Source organism: Moschus berezovskii, chromosome 9, assembly GCF_049115385.1.
Source record: "Moschus berezovskii isolate FMDL1 chromosome 9, NW_MosBer_1.0, whole genome shotgun sequence".
Taxonomy (NCBI): domain Eukaryota; kingdom Metazoa; phylum Chordata; class Mammalia; order Artiodactyla; family Moschidae; genus Moschus; species Moschus berezovskii.
Genome location: NC_142468.1, coordinates 42,049,043 through 42,066,864, shown reverse-complemented (window position 1 = coordinate 42,066,864; position 17,822 = coordinate 42,049,043). Strand labels below are relative to the sequence as shown.

Genomic DNA, 17,822 nt, shown 5'->3' with positions numbered 1-17,822 from the left:
CCATTCAGGATGCAGATCATCCTTAATTACCCCTTTACAGAAGATAAGGTATACTAATATGCTCAAGGAAATAAGCCACAATTATGTGTGTCAAATTTGTATTATCTAGACAATAAAAGAAAAACTATAGTCTTTACATGGAAGATATCTTTGTGTCTTCAGAAAGATTAAACTTCAAATGAGAGACAGGAGCCTCATTTCCTGTGATGTCTTTAGTTTGTATTGCATTAGGATTATTTTCACAAGTATTAGTGTCCTTGTAAAAGTCACAGTTTTAGGTTGATAGCATAGGATACTGGGGAAAACACCGTGGATGGCTGGAGAGGAACAAATTTGCTTCAAGGCCTAGATCTCTCGCTGAATAACTCATTGTTAAAATAATCAGAATTTCAGAGCATCTGCTTACTTTTAGTGAAGTCAGACTCTAGAGTTTCTTGCTCCTTCCCAGTTGAGGGTAGTACGAAATTACTGAAACTTTTCTAATTATCTAATAAACTTAATCTGGGTAAAAGATGTTTCTCACTGCATCCCAAAGAAGGCACTTGCAGAGTCCATTTTTATGATAAGAACCAGCAAAACTAGTTTTTCAAAAGTCATCACAACCTAAAGTCCACTCCAGCATTGTGATACAGGAAAAACCTTCATTATCGGAAGAATTTTGAAATTCAGTTAGGCTTTGTACTTTTACATTGTGCATTTAGTATCTGACAGTGTCTCCATTGTGTTTTGACTTTGTTTGACACATGTACTTTCTTTTAGATATTGATGAATGTGTTGAAGAGCCAGAAATCTGTGCCTTGGGCACGTGCAGTAACACTGAAGGCAGCTTCAAATGTCTGTGTCCAGACGGGTTCTCCTTGTCCTCCACTGGAAGAAGGTGCCAAGGTAAGTGCTTTTGACTTTTGGCTTTAGACTCTCATTACTCTGTGTTTATTTGTTGTGGTTTTATTTTTTTAAAACATGGCAAAGCTTTGATTCTCTGTAAAAGAGAAGATGGAGTGTTTTCATTCACCCAGAGGTCTAATGATTACCATATGTCAGAAAGTTCATTTTTACTTTTGAGGTTAAAAACTCATCCATCATGTTACGGTTGCTTGTACAACAACTGTCCTGGCACTTTAAACCTGCCTCTCCCCCTGAGAACACAGATGCTGACAGGTCAATCAGCAGGGGAGCAGCCATGAGCCACTGAACACAGGAAAGCCTGGGGGAAGTTCAGTTACAAATTCTCTGCCTCCGAAGAGGTAACCTGTGTAAATGTGGGCCAAAACCTAGACTTTCAGACAGAAAAATGCAGATTAACTCATGTGCTCCCAGGATATAGTGCCCATCTCTTACATCACAAGTTTTCTAAGAAAACAGAAAAATAAATGTTAACTGACCAGGATTCTTGCTGGCCCATAGTCTGTTTTCAGGAATAACACTTGTGAACTTCAAAAAAAGTCAAAAGGGGAGCCTGAACTTATGCATGACAGAGTTTATTATGTCTCAGAAAACTACTTAGATTTTACTAAAGAAGGCAATTGTATATGTCTGTCTACTTATACACACTAGTTTAACGAATTCAGGACCAAAAAAAAAAACCCCTGCAAACACACATATCTCCCCCACAACCCCTACCCCATTCCAGTGGGGTTTTTTGTTGTTGTTTTATTGTTCAGGATTTTTTCTTAGTTGTTTTATTTTTTTTATTTCCATATTACCAAATAAAAGGCAATGGGTGTTATTTAAGATTCCAAAAATTGGGCTTTAGGGATCTCAGCCTTGTCATTTATAGCCTAGGGCAAGTCATTTATAGCCTAGGGCAAGTCATTTATAGCCTAGGGCAAGTCATTTAATCTTTAGGAAGCTCAATTTTCTTCTTTTTAAGCAATAATATCTACCCAAACAGTCTTATTGAATACATGACAAAGCTTTGTTCATTTCTGAGTCTTTCATAGACTCTTATTATTGTTATTCAAATTGATTAACCTTTTACTTTTCAACTGGTCATCTTGTCATGTAATATGTAGGGATGTGAAGGGGGAGCACTGATAATTCTCCATTGGTTTGATTTTGTAGGTAGCTATCGGAGCCCCATGTGGGTTTCTGGGTTGTGGGTGGGGCAGTGCTTGATGCAAGCAGATATTCTGTCTGTTTGGTGCAGACCAGCCAGATAAATTCTAGCTCTTGCTCCTTTGTTTTTGTGTGCCTTTGGCTTGGCTGGAGTTTGGAAGGAAAGTAGTGAGAAACCAGGTGTGAATCTGCCGATGTGGCAGGCCAGAGGAAATTCAGAGGCTATTAATTCAATTTGCACTGGCCTGTCACTGAGCAAGCTAACGCTGCAGGAAGACTCAGCCCAGCTGTGAGCAGCCCTGCCACAAGCTCAGCTCCAAGAGGCAGAGCCAGGGTTGAGGAATGCGAGCAGGGAAAGTGACTTTTGTAGCTCTGATGAAATTTCAAAGGTCATTAAGGGTGCTTCACAGATGGACTGGTAAACAGGCATCCCAGCAAGCCCTCATTAAAGGATGCGGGCACATATAAACTCTTTCCCAGTGCATGGTACCTTTAATTAAAACACCAGTTCTAGAGTGACCACAGAGCCAATGTAAATCTCCCACAGGACACAGATTTTGCTAGAGCCGGGGAATTAAGAGCTGTGTTTTTATTATAAGATGGCAAATTAGGAGTCAAGCTTCTATTGCCCATAAAATTAGAAAATTCCATAGAAGAGAACCACGGATAATGTTTTTGAAGGAACAAATGGGACCTAGGACTCAGGTGAACAGACTCTGGCACCTGAAGGCCACAGAGGTAAGTGAGCCACTCCTACTACAAAGTTCAGTGAAGGCAGTTTGTCACTTTGGCTCACTGTAAACTTCATACCTAAATTTTTTTCTGGGGTGAGGTGATACAGTGGTGCTGGGGAGGTGGGCTGGGGTATGGAACAGGGTCAGTAATAAAAGGAAAAGAGAGTGAGAACATAACGGACCAATATTAGAACATGCATGTATCCAGGTTTAAAAAATACATTTCAAGCTGGAAGACAGAGGAAAGAATTGAGTTTTGATATGCTTGTTGAGATTTTTTTTGAGTAGTCATTAAATTATATCTTAAGATAGTTATAGGCATAAATAATAAAAATAGGACCAGTAAACACAAAATGTATGTGACAATGAACTTGAGGAGTAACGCAAATTCTGGGAGGAACGTGAAGAAGCCATGAGACATGCCTGCAATTCAGAGACATATTTTCCATGCTAGGTGTCAGCAGTAATAAACCTAATATTTTGATTTCTGGAAAAAAAAAAGCAAATTAAAAGGTGTCCTTTAAAAACTACAGTTTGTAACAGAGACAACATTTGAATAGAGGAGATGTTGCAGGACAAGGATCAACTTTTATTGCTCTTCTCCTTCAGAAGAATAGTTTGCGAAAAGGTGACTATTAGGTCCCCACCCATAACAAATGTGAAAATGCAGTAGACCCCAGAGAGATCATTTATCTGAAGAGTTGGTAGCCATGATGAGTTCAAAAAGTTCATTGCAAAGGCCAACTGAATTTGACTTACTGGAGTCTGGTAAATATGGTTGACTGATACTTTAATTCATGAAAATTTCCCTGCTGTGATCTTTTGCAACTCAGTTATTCTCACCTTGTCTCATTAAGATGGTAAAATTGTCTTAACTGAAATCATAAATGGCTCTAATAATTTGCTAGCTGGACTTGAAAACATTGACAGGAGAGAGCAGACCTGGTCATTCATAAAGAAAAGGGTATTGTGCAAAATGGAGCTGAAAACATTTCCTTAAAACCTGCAGATTTTAGCATCTGTGTAACTCAGAGGAGTTTGCAAAATTTTGGAAGTCAAATTTGAGGGCAAACACACTCCAGGCTCTTGGATGAGCTCACTTTTTAGAGTCACCCAATTTGCTGTATAAGAAATGGAAAAATCAGTTTCCAAAGCTATGTCAAGCAATATTGGAGAATTTTGTAGGACCTAGATCCCAATCCCATGCTCCATGTTGGAGTTGCCAAGAAAGAACTGATGTTAAAGAAATATATTCTTTATAGTAACAAATAAGTAAATTTTAATAAATCAAAGTATATTAAAGATACAATTTATGTATCTCAAAACACTGATATTTTCTGCTTCATTCTTTAGTTTTAAAGCACAAAATAACCTAAAAAGAAGCATAAATTTCAGTTTCAAAGATTACCCAAAGTCAGTAAAATCTGTCATGTATAAGCTAAAATTTATGTTTACCAAACAAAAATGTTATTATTCATTACTGTGACAGAGTAATATATAGGTTTACATTTTTTCTCACTTAAAAATACATTAATGTAATTAGAAAGAACCAATTCTTTAGTATTTTCCTTTTTTATACTGTAATATTAGTGGTATAGTAATATATTAAAATTGTAATAAAGTCAAAAAAGAAAGAAACATATCTTGTGAAAGGATGATTATTCTCCTTCACATCCACCTATCTTCCTGTCCTCTTTACCTTCCCTCTCTCTGTTGAGCCAGACAAGCTTCTGTGTGTGTGCAAGTGTGGACACACATGTGCGTAAAATCTGCAGAAAACCTCACATATATTTTGTAGACAGAAACTGAATAGCTGCTTCAGTGAAATATCATTGAGTTGTATTTTTGCCAGTCCACAAAACTGCCACATCTTTATTTGCTCTATGCCTGGAATCTGGGGTTTTGTCTCCAGGGCTTAGGCGACACAGAATACACAGTGCAGTGTATAATATCACAGTGAGACCTAGAACTGGGAGATCTGCCTTAACATAGTGGGCTCACTAAATGTTCAGTTCAGTTCAGTTCAGTCACTCAGTCGTGTCCGACTCTTTGCGACCCCATGAATCACAGCATGCCAGGCCTCCCTGTCCATCACCAACTCCCGGAGTTCACTCAAACTCATGTCCATCGAGTCAGGGATGCCATCCAGCCATCTCATTCTCTGTCATCCCCGTCTCCTCCCACCCCCAATCCCTCCCAGCATCAGAGTCTTTTCCAGTGAATCAACTCGTCTCATGAGGAGTTTCAGCTTTAGCATCAGTCCTTCCAATGAACAACCAGAATTGATCTCCTTTAGAATGGACTGGTTGGATCTCCTTGCAGTCCAAGGGACTCTCAAGAGTCTTCTCCAGCACCACAGTTCAAAAGCATCAATTCTTCGGCGATCAGCTTTCTTCACAGTCCAACTCTCACATCCATACATGACCACGGGAAAAACCATAGCCTTGACTAGACAGACCTTGGTTGGCAAAGTAATGTCTCTGCTTTTTAATACACGCAATCAGCATCCGCAGTGAAAGCTCTATACAGTTAGCAAAAACAAGACCAGGAGCTGACTGTGGCTCAGATCATGAACTCCTTATTGCCAAATTCAGACTTAAATTGAAGAAAGTAGGGAAAACCACTAGACCATTCAGATATGACCTAAATCAAATCCCTTATGATTATACAGTGGAAGTAAGAAATAGATTTAAGGGACTAGATCTGATAGAGTGCCTGATGAACTATGGACGGAGGTTCGTGACATTGTACAGGAGACAGGGACCAAGACCATCCCCACTAAATGTTAGTCTATCTCTGAATGTCCCCATCTTGAAGTCACTGATGATGACAGCACTGGAATGTGACAGTGTTTGTTTTAATTATTCACATCAGATTGCTTTGGAACCTTGGATAAAATGAAAAGTAATAAGGTAAAAGTCACACAGATTTGTTCTTCAGGTCATACTACAAAAGTTATTTATCACTTTAAAGATCTCAGGCTTCTCTGGTGGCTCAGATGGTAAAGAATCTGCCTGCAGTGCATGAGACCCAGGTTCGATCCCGGGCCAGGAAAATCCCCTGAAGGAGGGCATGGCAACTCACTCCAGTATTCTTGCCTGGAGAATCCCATGGACAGAGGAGCCTCGCGGGCCATGGGGTCACAAAGAGTCGGACACAACTGAGCAACGAACTCTTTCACTTAACGGTCTCAGCTCAGTTACTTTTATAATCACTTAAAAAGTATGACTTTAGTCATAAGAAGAAATCACATTTAACAGGGTGGATTTTTTCTTACTCAATGTTATACAATAATGAATTAGCAGGAAAGCCGCTGAGGGGTCTCTTGAATTTTTGCTGCAGATTTACGAATGAGCTACTGTTACGCGAAGTTTGAAGGAGGAAAGTGTTCATCACCCAAATCCAGAAATCACTCCAAACAGGAATGCTGCTGTGCCTTGAAAGGAGAAGGTTGGGGAGATCCCTGTGAGCTGTGCCCCACTGAACCCGATGGTATGCCTCCTGTCTGCGTCTCTTTAGGCCATTCATAGGGCAGGCTGTAAGACTTCAGGCTCTCAGAAAATAAGACAATTTAATTGTTAAGTCCAGTTGAAATGTTCACTAAGATTATTTTATCTTAGGAGCAAGGTAGTTATTTTTTTCTGAAATATGTTATGGCGCGAAGCTGCCCAAGTAGTAGGTACCCCAGCTCTGAGAGCTTGGTTAACTTTCTCTGGTTCTGGGTTTGGATTGTTCATCGCGTTCCAGTATGTGCAGCCTCCACACGATATTTGCTAAATGCCATTGGCCCACCCATTAACGAGGGTTCATCTCCACCACAGAGGCCTTCCGCCAGATCTGTCCCTATGGCAGTGGCATCATCGTGGGACCCGATGATTCAGCAGTTGGTGAGTGGCTTGCTCTGGACTCTCAGCATTCCATAAATTTCTCCACCAGTCTCTTCCTTGTCCTTTCTCTGCTGTCATTTCTCCACATTTATCTTGGTAAATGAAGCCCTATGTTTTGGTCTTTTCATTTAGATACCAATTATATTATTATATTGTATGTTAATAGTATAATACATATTATTGATTAGACACTGAAACAATATAACTTCCTTTTGTGTTTCTAAAAAGTTACTTTGTTGTTCACTGTTTTTTCCTCGCATGCTTAAGACATGGATGAGTGCAAAGAACCCGATGTCTGTAAACACGGGCAGTGCATCAACACCGATGGGTCCTATCGCTGCGAATGTCCCTTTGGCTACATTCTTCAAGGGAACGAATGTGTGGGTGAGTAATAAAGTGGCTTCTTCTACAGAGACTTTACAAATCGGAAATTAAGCAATTCAGCATTCACACAAGGATATGTAAACACCAAGATGGGACGGAAATAAGTTTTATATACTCATTCATGTATCATTCTAGCAATACTGGCTGGGTCCCTGCCAGGTACCAGGCACTGTGCTTGGTTCTTTGGCTACACTAGTGAACCGAGCCAACAGGGTCCTTCCTTGAATGGACCTTACAGTCTGATGACAAGGGCACTGAACACGTTTGAAGAGATGGTCAAAAGGACAGCATTATAGTGAAAGCCTTTATGAAATTAAAAAAAAAATTTTTTAATTGTCATAATCTTATTCTCTTAGTATGGAAAACACAAAATTTACCCAGATTTTGTTGCACATAGTACTATGAGAGGCTGCGTACCCAAGGTATCCTCTTGTTTTAGCTCCCTTATTAAAATCTCAAAGAATGGCTCCTGTGACTGACCTTTGACCTCTTTTATCTAAGAAATTCAAAACCATTCAATGTAACCCAAGTTAATAATGGCATAAATGCTGAGGGTTTGTCTGTGTGCATTAGAAAATGTTCTTTCTATACAGGGAATCAGGGTATGTGGTTTTTATCTACAGCCATGGATGTGGGAGCTTAAGCAAGTTTTTCAGCCCTCTAAGCCTCAGAATATAAGAAATATCATGCAGATGGATTAAAATATTTCTAATTACCTTACAGCTCCAAAACTCAATGATACTGTGATTTTTATTAACTTGAAAGAGATGGAATAATACTGACAGTGAAATGCAGTTTCATAGCAGAACAAAAGCAAAGTTGTCAGTGTTTCTGTTCAATATCTTCAGTTAGTGCTACGATATATGTGAGAAAAACGCCTCCTCACGAGGGTCTCTCAGCCCTGCCCTCTTGCCCTCACTTTCTGACTTCAGAACCTTGCCCTCACTTTCTGACTTCAGAGACACAGCCCTCAATAATAACTCATCACTTTTCTGTGCTCTAGACAGCTGAGATAGCAATGTTATTTCTCTGGAATGTTCCTTTCCCTAAGGAAGGTATTCTCCCCAAGAGATATGTCAGAATAAGAACAGTCAATATTCTAGGTGGATGGATTAGGAGACATATAATTTTTAGACTTCCTTGGTAAGACTTTTCTCCACAGTTGTTTAGAGTGATCATACCCTAAACATATTTCTTTCTAGCCTTTCTTCTGCCTAATGGAAGCCATCTGGTTTCCACAAATTCAACAAAATCTACTTGACTCTTGACTTTATCCAGTGTCTTAATTTTGCTTAACCTCTGGTCTTATTTGGTGTAAGTTTAGTCTTCTATTTTATATCTGGCAAAAATCCATCATGTTTAAGGCTTCTTGGAGAATGATGTAATGTAAGGCCAAACTGGAGGTGTATTTCTAATATTAAGTAAGCAAAGACTTTTGACTTGTAAGAGAAGCCTTGTTTTAACCCTTTGAGCATCTCTTCCCAGTAGATGTATTTCATAACATAGGAGGCTGGAGGCACCCATGGCAAAGAGCACAGTAAGGGCTAAGAAGCCTGGGTACTGTTACTGCCACTTAGCGAGTCAAATTTTACAGCTATAAATCTGTGGTAATAAGATATGCGCTCCTCTCTTGCAAGGACAGAATGGGAATGAACCAAAATGTTAGAGATTAAAGTACTCTGATGGAATTTGAAAGGTACTATCTGAGTCCAAGTCCATTTTCTCTCAATTCATCATATTTTGACTACACTTCTGATCACTTGCAGACACTGATGAATGTTCGCTAGGCAATCCTTGTGGAAATGGAACCTGCAAGAATGTGATTGGAGGTTTCGAATGCACCTGTGAGGAGGGATTTGAGCCTGGGCCAATGATGACTTGTGAAGGTAAGCCGCTTAAACATAGGATAGTTGGTTGCATGTTCTGATCATAGGGATAGTAGGGTTGGTTATAATTCTTAGTATTAGATACCACCCAGGGTATATAAAATAAAGAAAATCTGGGCCATGTCATCATTTCTTGTCTATGTGGCCTCCTCTCTGCAGAAAGTATCTGAAAAAGATGTAGGTGGTTGATGACCCAGGTGATGCCACATCTCATGCAGAGTTCTTCTTGGGGTCTCTACTACCACTAATATTTGAATATAACACCTGTCCTGTCTCCTACCCTCTTTCTCATTTTCTCTGTCTCCCCTTTTTCCCACTGTATCCTATACACCCTTTCTTTTTCTTTTCTCTTCATAGAAACAACTACACACTAAGATTAACACCAATATCCTTTCTCTCTCTGGGGGCAATCATTGCAAAAGAGGCTGTTGATACTCTCTCAGCAACTGCCAGTATGTCTGGTAGGATGGAAGGAAAGAAAGGCAAGGGAGGGAGTGTCTAGAATAGCAGCTCTCAAAGGGTGGTCCCTGGATCAGCCACATCAGTGTCACCTGGGAATTTGTTAGAAATACAGACTTTCAGGCCTTGTCCCAGACATCCTGAATCAGACACTCTAAGGGTGGGACCCAGCAGCCCTCCAGGTAGTTCTGATGCACTCTTAAGCTGAGAGCCACTGGTTTAAGAAAAGAATGAAGGTGAGGCGATCGTCCAGTGGGTGTTAAGGTGATCTTTTCATTAGAAATATTATCTATCAGTACTCCTAGTCAAAGATGTTGGTGAATATTTAAAGGCTGCGAGTAGATCACAATGTGAGATCTCACAGATGTTCTTGTCAGGATCGTTGGCCTTAGGGAGAAATGTGATAATCAAGAAGATCTGTTTTAACCCTGCTTTTCTGAACCATATTCTGATGGTTCCAAACTATGCAACCTACGGAAACCACTTTTATCTATTAATCTATTACTATTATTCCTATTTAAGGCTATAACTTAAGGCTCAGTGTGAACTAAGTATAGTATCTCTATAAGTGTAAAATTATTCAGAATACTCTCTTAGGCATGAGAATCACTGTTACTTCACAGAAGTCCCTTTTATCTGGAGAAGGGGTGGGGTTAATGATACTGGGGGTTCTGTCTGTTCAGGAGGTCTGGGACAAGGCCTGAAAATCTGTATTTCTAACAAATTCCCAGGTGACACAGCAGTTGACTTAGCAGTTATTCTGGCTAAATGGGGTAAAACTGATCCCCATTTCACTGTGACTTTAGGGAGTGATATCTGGTCAACTTGAGACTTCAAAGCCAGCATTTCTGAAAAGTTCCCTATATGTAGGATGACCTATAATTTCTCATCTGCCTAAATAATAATGATACCAGCACAATAAGTATAAACTGAGATTGTGCTGGAAGAACCAAGATGTATGATCACCCTACTTAGGCCAGTTATAAAATAACCAACTCATTTTATAATCCTGGAAATGCAGAGACTGCTTGGTCCATCCATGTTTATGACAATGAAATAATGCAACTTTTGGTAAAAGTAAATTCCTTTTTTGGTTGAGGCTTATGATCCGTTATTCTCTTACTACCTTCTCCTGCAGATATAAATGAGTGTGCCCAGAATCCTCTGCTCTGTGCCTTCCGATGTGTAAATACTTACGGGTCATATGAATGCAAGTGTCCTGCTGGATATGTTCTGAGAGAAGACAGAAGGATGTGCAAAGGTGAGACATTCATGTTCAAAGTCATCTAAGCCAGGGTGTCCTAACTCTGTCTATGATGGGAGATGTCCTTCCAAAGCATCCACTAGTAGAGAAAGACTGGAAATTGGGGAACACCGCTGTAGTCCATGGACAATATGAGGGTTGTCATTGCTACATTTTCTCCTAAATTGTAGCTTAAAGCTGGGTTGAGGGTGGCACTGCAGACCCTTTTTAGTTAACCATACATTGCATGCCTATGACATGCCAGCCATTCTAAGAGATGTAGAGATATAAGGGAAAAAAAAAAAAACAACTTCCCCACATATAAGAGGCTCAATATAAAGAGACTGAGAGAGAGCTATAAATAATCATAGTATGATAACTGAGAACATGAGAACACAAGGAAGGAATGTGAATAATAAATAATCACCATCACTCTGGGATATTATATTCCAAGAGTGGGGTAGCACATGGAGCTGACTTGAAACAGTTTCCTTTAAAAGTGCTTACTGAACACTTGCAGTTGCCAAACTACTGGACTAAGCTCTGTTACACAAAGTTGGGTAAATCCTGGGGATCCTCGAAGAGCTCTGATTTGCTTCTCCCAAGTTCTTAAATGAGCAGATATCTGTTCTTTTCAAATGATTTACATAGAATTTTTCTTAAAGGTAGGAAGATTTCCAAAGCAAGAGCTCCATGTCACATGCAGGCTAAAGTCCAGATTTCTCAATTCAGATAACATAAAGGGGAAAGATAAAAAGAAAGAAATGCAATAGGGCAGAAAGTAAAGAATGAAGAAGAGCCACACTGTGCCAGAAAAAAGAAAATGGAGGGAAGACCTAGTAGAGAAGATATTTGTAGACGCCTGTCGTTTCCTCATAGTATAAAAACCAAGTCTTTCATTATAATATTTCACAATGATTCTAATATGTCATATTAATACTCTGATATTAAGACATCATAAGCTATATTATTTAAGTATTATATAATGAAAGCATTGGTTTATTATTAGTTTGATAATGCTGTTATAATTATCATATTATGAAAGCTTTATATAGGCCTTTTTAGTTCAGTTTGTCAAAACTAATTAGAAATCACACTTCCTGCCTTTGAAAAATTTATCAGCTAGAGAGAAATTTCTTAAGTTCAAAGGGGGTTAGAAGATGCCTTCCCATCTTAAGAGACTAGCTCCCAAGAATGCAAAAGGAAGTTGGTTAATGTTGAAATAGTGTCAGTAAAAACTGGTTACCTGATACTGTCTTATGTTTAAAGGGCAGGGAATTAAGGCAGCTCCTTTTATGAATTTGTACATTCTTTCCAGATGAGGATGAGTGTGAAGAGGGAAAACATGACTGTGCTGAAAAGCAAATGGAGTGCAAGAACCTCATTGGCACATACCTCTGCATCTGTGGACCTGGGTATCAGCGAAGACCTGATGGAGAAGGCTGCGTAGGTAAGGGCAGCCCCATCAAAGGGGCTTTGAGTGAATGGGAAGGGACATGGGCTCTGTGTCCTCGTGGATGCTGTCTTCTGCTTGGCCAGAGCCGTCTTGCCTCTCTTACCTCCTATCATGACTTTCCGTGGAGGCCTCCTTGCCTCTTGATTATCTATGAATTCCACCAGCACCATCATGTCTCTCCCTCTGAGCTGGCCTTTGAGTGCTCTTCCAGGTCCATTTTGCTGCCAAGATTAGACGACCAGGTATTTCCTCTAGTCCTTTCTTTTATTGTTTACACTCCTTTGCTGTTTTGGGTTCGGTTCTTCCCATCACATTGGAGTGCCTCCCTACTGGCTTTACTTTGCTACTGCCACCCTAACATTGAGTACAGTTGTTCAGTAAATTTCACTAAACCAGAAATATCATTAAACCAATGGTTCTACATCCAGAGAATCTGGTCTTATCTAGATTGAGGCCCAGGCCCTGGTAGTTTTAAAAGCTCCCCAGGTGATTCTAATGTGGATTCAGCCTTGAAAAGCATAGTAGACCAGGGATTGGCAAACCACAGTCCTAGGGCCAAATTCAGCTCGCCAACCTACCACCTGTTTTTGTAAATAGACTCGTTTTGGAACAGAACTGTAACCATTCATAATTTTCCATGGCTGCCTTCATGCCACAATAACAGAGCAGAATAGTTGCAACAGAGATCAAATGGCCTGCAAAGCTGAAAATACTGACTATATATTATACAGTAATGTTATATTATTACTGTTATTACAGAAGAAGTTTCCTGACTTCTGCTTTAGTTAATGAAGAAAAAATACTAGAAAATGTCTACATATGCCCTTTCTCATGTTGTCAGTCAAGAAGCTTAAGAACCAAATTGTCCCCTTGCTCTGTAAGATACAGATTTAAATGGAAGTTGAAGAGCAGACTTTAAAAGCATAGAAAAAGCATGTGGATTTATGATCACTCACTGGATCTTCTGGGAACAGTGATTCTCAGCCTCAGCCGCACATTGGAATCACTTGGAGAGCTCAGGTCCCACCCTCAGATATTGGTTTAACTGGTATCAGGGTGGCTTTGGCATTGCAAATTTTAACCTGTTCCAACTCTCTTGCTCTCATAATAAGATCTCTGCCTCAGGGGCTTGGAATTATTCTCAATGGGAGCACCTAGGCAAATTACTTTATGATCTTTCAACTCTTCAGCTATTATCAATGTTTTTTTTTTTAAACTGGGGAGACCAAATTATGATTTATTATTCCTTAATACTGTTGAAGTATTATTATAGGCATAATCTACATTGCATCAGATTAGTGTAGACAAACGCCCTCAGGTAAAAACTCACCATCACAGACATTATTCTAGTGAGTATTGTAATATTTCTTTAACATATTGATCTTAAGAATTTTTTTCCCTTCAATTAAAATAACCCTTCTGAGAATCCTCTACACATATAGATATGGCAAGTTTTAAATTTAAGTGAAAAACGTAAGTGTACCTAAAGTGCTATCGTCTATGTTTAAGTATATAAAATGCTATCAATTATGTTTTTAAAAGGGTGAAGGTGTATCACACATATGGCTGTATTGGTTTGTATGGGTATAATTCATCTCTAGGAGGATACTCCAGAAATTAGTAGTAGCACTGGTTGCTTCCCAGGAAGGAAGTTTGGTGGCTGGGGAAGAGGAGAGGGCGGGGCACTTTGGGCTGTATATTCTTCTGTACCCTTTGAACTTGGAACCATGTGAACAGGCTTCTAGTCACAAACTAAACTTTTCTTTTTTTAAAAAAAAAATCTATCTTTGTACAAAGCGGACAGATGACGCCTCTTGTTTTTGGTCCTTCAATTACACCACACAGATGAGAATGAATGTCAGACCAAGCCTGGGATCTGTGAGAACGGGCGCTGCCTCAACACCAGGGGGAGCTATACCTGCGAGTGCAATGACGGCTTCACAGCCAGCCCCAACCAGGATGAGTGCCTCGGTGAGTACAGACCACAGGATGCTTTTGTAACCCCAGCCTCCACACTGGGATGGTTGAAACCAGATAACTTATTTGAAATAATAGAAAATGTTGAAATTTGAGGAAAGGTTAACAATGTTCATATTTTGGAGATGACTCTATGACCATGATTGTCCACTGGGCTTAGCACCACCCTGCTGCTAAATTCTTCCTTTGCTAATTGTATCATTGAATCATTTGTTTGGAATTTCTTTCTCAGCTGCCTTTTTAAGCTCTTGATGCTCAGGATCAGTTTCCATGTGTTTCTCTGACCCTTGCTATAGCCTGGTTCTCCATATTTCTGGGAACAGGTAGAGTGATAATCTTGTTGACACCAATGCCTTTCTGCCCACTTACTGAATATCTTGTCTTGTTTTCCCCAGATGTCATCCTTTTTCTCTTACTGCTGCTTCCAGCTTTCCCTTCTTGCTCCTTCTCAGCCAGGGTAAAGTGTTACATCCTTCTTGGGTTTTAATATCTGAGCAAATTCGGAATACCACGTTGTGCTTCTAAAGTTCCCTAAAATCCTCTTTGCATTCATAACGTCCCTTCCAGACAACCGGGAAGGGTACTGCTTCACGGAGGTGCTCCAGAACATGTGTCAGATCGGATCAAGCAACAGGAACCCTGTCACCAAGTCTGAATGCTGCTGCGATGGAGGGAGAGGCTGGGGGCCCCACTGTGAGATCTGCCCTTTCCAGGGCACTGTGGCTTTCAAAAAACTCTGCCCCCATGGCCGAGGGTTTATGACCAATGGAGCAGGTACTTCATTTTGTTCTGATTTTTGGCCAGCGGAGCAGGTACTTCATTTATGGTCCAAAAATACTTTCAGGGAATTTGTTTTATGAGGAGCAGATAAGAATATAGAATCTATAATGTGGGCCTAGGCTGAGTTGCATAGTTTAGGTTGACCAAAAAAAAAATCATTATGGTACTTTAGATATTCAAAGCCATGTTGCCAGAGTGTCCTTGGTCTGATTAATGTGTGTGCTTCAGCTTGTGTCTTTACATTACAAGGAGTCCTCAACTTTTTAATCTGGTTTTTTATAAGAATATAACCTTTTACTCAGAATATAATCTTTTAGATACATTTTGGAATAAATGATTACTAAATTCCTAAAGTAGTCCACCAATATGTATTTTTATCTCATAAAACTGGCTGAAATATATCACATGAAAGAAGTATAAAACAATGCTGATACACAGTCAGCCTTCCATATCCACAGATTCCATATCTGTAGATCCAACCAACCTTGGATTGATTTCTACTCAAGGTTGATTGAACCTGCAGTGCCAACTGTACTATGCCATTTTGTATATGGGGCTTGAATGTCCATGAATTTTAATATCAACAAGATAGTTTTGGAACCAGTGCCCTGGATATGGAGGGATGATTGTACTGGCAATTAAGACAGCTGCCTCTGGAAAAGTACAAGCCATGTCAGCTTGAGAGGGATGAGGAGGCTGTCAAGGTGTCTGTAGCTGCTCTGAAAAAGACTTCTAGGCCTATGTTCATAAACAATAACTGCAATTGTTTGCAGTCTCATAAAAAGAGACTTTGAGCTCCTTGGGAGGAAATCAGAAGTGAGAGGAAAATACAGAGATTAAATAGGATTTATGTTCATGTTACAAAGATGTGACTAAAGGTAGAATAACAGAATTGGATGTGGTAAAGACAGAATAGATGGAATGATCAAAGTGATTTATGATTCTTTGGCAGATGTGAAAATGAGATGGTAGACGCATTTCTTCAGACCAATGAGAGTATACTATATTTCATTTCAGAGTAATCTTGAAAAGATCAGGAAAAATAAGAGCTATGGGTATAAAATTGTTACTTGACAATCCAAGGCTAAGAACTCACTTGCTATTGGCACCCTGCTAAGCAATAAGGAGATAGAAGGGTCAAGATGTGAGTGTCAGTGGCTTTAATGCCCAATAGTACATATTAACCCTTTTATAATGCCTTTCTCATTTTAATTGCTTTTTATTAAATTATAGATATTGATGAGTGCAAGGTTATTCATGATGTTTGCCGAAATGGGGAATGTGTCAATGACAGAGGATCATATCATTGCATTTGTAAAACTGGCTACACTCCAGATATAACTGGAACTGCCTGTGTAGGTAAGTGCTCTATTTCTGATGCTCATGTTTATTCTCGGGTGGAAATTGTACATTATGAGAAAAAAACCCTCAGACTCTAAAAAGCCTGTGTAATTTCATAAGGAAACGTAAGACAGTGATCAAAGACTGTACAGTTTACCTTTTCTTTCTTTAAAACTAAGATTCTTTGTTAGACGTTGTGGGTTGAGCATTGAAACATCTTTTTAGATGAGCAGTCACACTGTGTTTCTTTGATCATAGATCTGAATGAGTGCAACCAGGCCCCCAAACCCTGCAATTTCATTTGTAAGAACACAGAAGGGAGTTACCAGTGTTCATGCCCGAAAGGCTACATCCTGCAGGAGGATGGAAGGAGCTGCAAAGGTAAAGTGGAAACTGCCTTCACCCACTTATCTGCCTTATGGGAACATGGTTTCATTCCTTGTGCCTTTGAGGGATCCAAAGCTGAAAGACCTCCCTATGGGCAAGAGGTATATCCGTGGGGTTAGTGCCTCCTCGGGGACATTTTTCTTACACCAACACTGGAACCTCCTAAAAAGGATCCTATATCTAAAGACAAAGAAGTAGCCAAAATGAAATGGTAGGAGGGGGCACAATCATGATAAATCCCATACCTGCTGGTGGATGCCCCACAAAGTGGAAAATAACCACAAAAATTCTTATTCAGGAGTGAAAGTTCTGAGCCCCAGATCAGGCTCCCCAGGCTAGGGGTCTGGGAACAGGAGGAGCCCCCAGAGAATCTAACTTTGAAGGCCAGTGAGGTTTGATCACAAGAATTCTACAGGACTGGGGGAAATAGAAACTCTATGCTTATAGGGCGTGTATAAGTTCTCATGTATACCAGAAGTCAGAGAAAAAAATTGGTGACCTCATAAGAACCTAGGCTGGGACCTACCTGCTGGTGTTGGATGCTCTCTTGCAGAGGTGAGGGGTGGTTATGGCTCACTGTGGGAATAAAGACACTGAGGCAGTGATTCTGAAGAGTACTCACTGGCATGAGCCCTAGAGGAGACTGCCATTTTTTCACCAAGACTTGGCTCCAAACAGCATATAGGCTCCAATGCCTCAGGCCACACAACCAACAAGGTAGAAACACAGCCCCGCCCATCAGCAGACAGACTGCTTAAAGTCTTTCTGAATAAAATCTTTCCTGCTAAACACATTCCCTGACAAAGCCCTGCTCACCAGAGACACAAGAAAGGCTCCACCCACCATCAGGCAGGAAAAAAAATCCCTCCCACCAGGAAGCCAGCACAAGCCTCATCCACTAGAAGGCTGACAGCAGAAGCAAGAACTACAATGTTGTAGCCTGCAGCATGGATACTGCAATCACAGAAAGTTAGATAAAATGAGAGAGCACAGAAATATGTCCCAGATGAAGGAACAAAATTAAAAACCCAGAAGAACAACTAGGTGAAGTAGAGATATGCATTCTACTAACTTCTAAAAGAAAGAATTCAGAGTAACACTAGTAAAGATGTTTCAAGATCTCAGAAAAAGAATAGAGGCACAGATCTAGAAGATATAAGAAAAGTTTAATAAAGACCTAGAAAAAATAAAGAATAAACAGATGAACAATAACTGGAATAAAAAATACACTAG

General features: G+C 39.9%; 1 protein-coding gene across 1 annotated transcript in view; it reads left to right on the top strand.

Annotated features, from left to right (window-relative positions):
- The window catches only part of FBN1 (fibrillin 1), a 272,564-nt gene that overhangs the window by 228,808 nt on the left and 25,934 nt on the right, over positions 1–17,822 (top strand). The window contains exons 50-60 of the mRNA XM_055436892.2: positions 760–885; positions 6,132–6,281; positions 6,611–6,676; positions 6,944–7,060; positions 8,827–8,946; positions 10,544–10,666; positions 11,967–12,098; positions 13,950–14,075; positions 14,649–14,855; positions 16,095–16,220; positions 16,461–16,583. Of these exons, the coding sequence (XP_055292867.1) occupies positions 760–885; positions 6,132–6,281; positions 6,611–6,676; positions 6,944–7,060; positions 8,827–8,946; positions 10,544–10,666; positions 11,967–12,098; positions 13,950–14,075; positions 14,649–14,855; positions 16,095–16,220; positions 16,461–16,583 (1,416 nt within the window). The remainder of the gene's footprint in view (positions 1–759; positions 886–6,131; positions 6,282–6,610; positions 6,677–6,943; positions 7,061–8,826; positions 8,947–10,543; positions 10,667–11,966; positions 12,099–13,949; positions 14,076–14,648; positions 14,856–16,094; positions 16,221–16,460; positions 16,584–17,822) is intronic.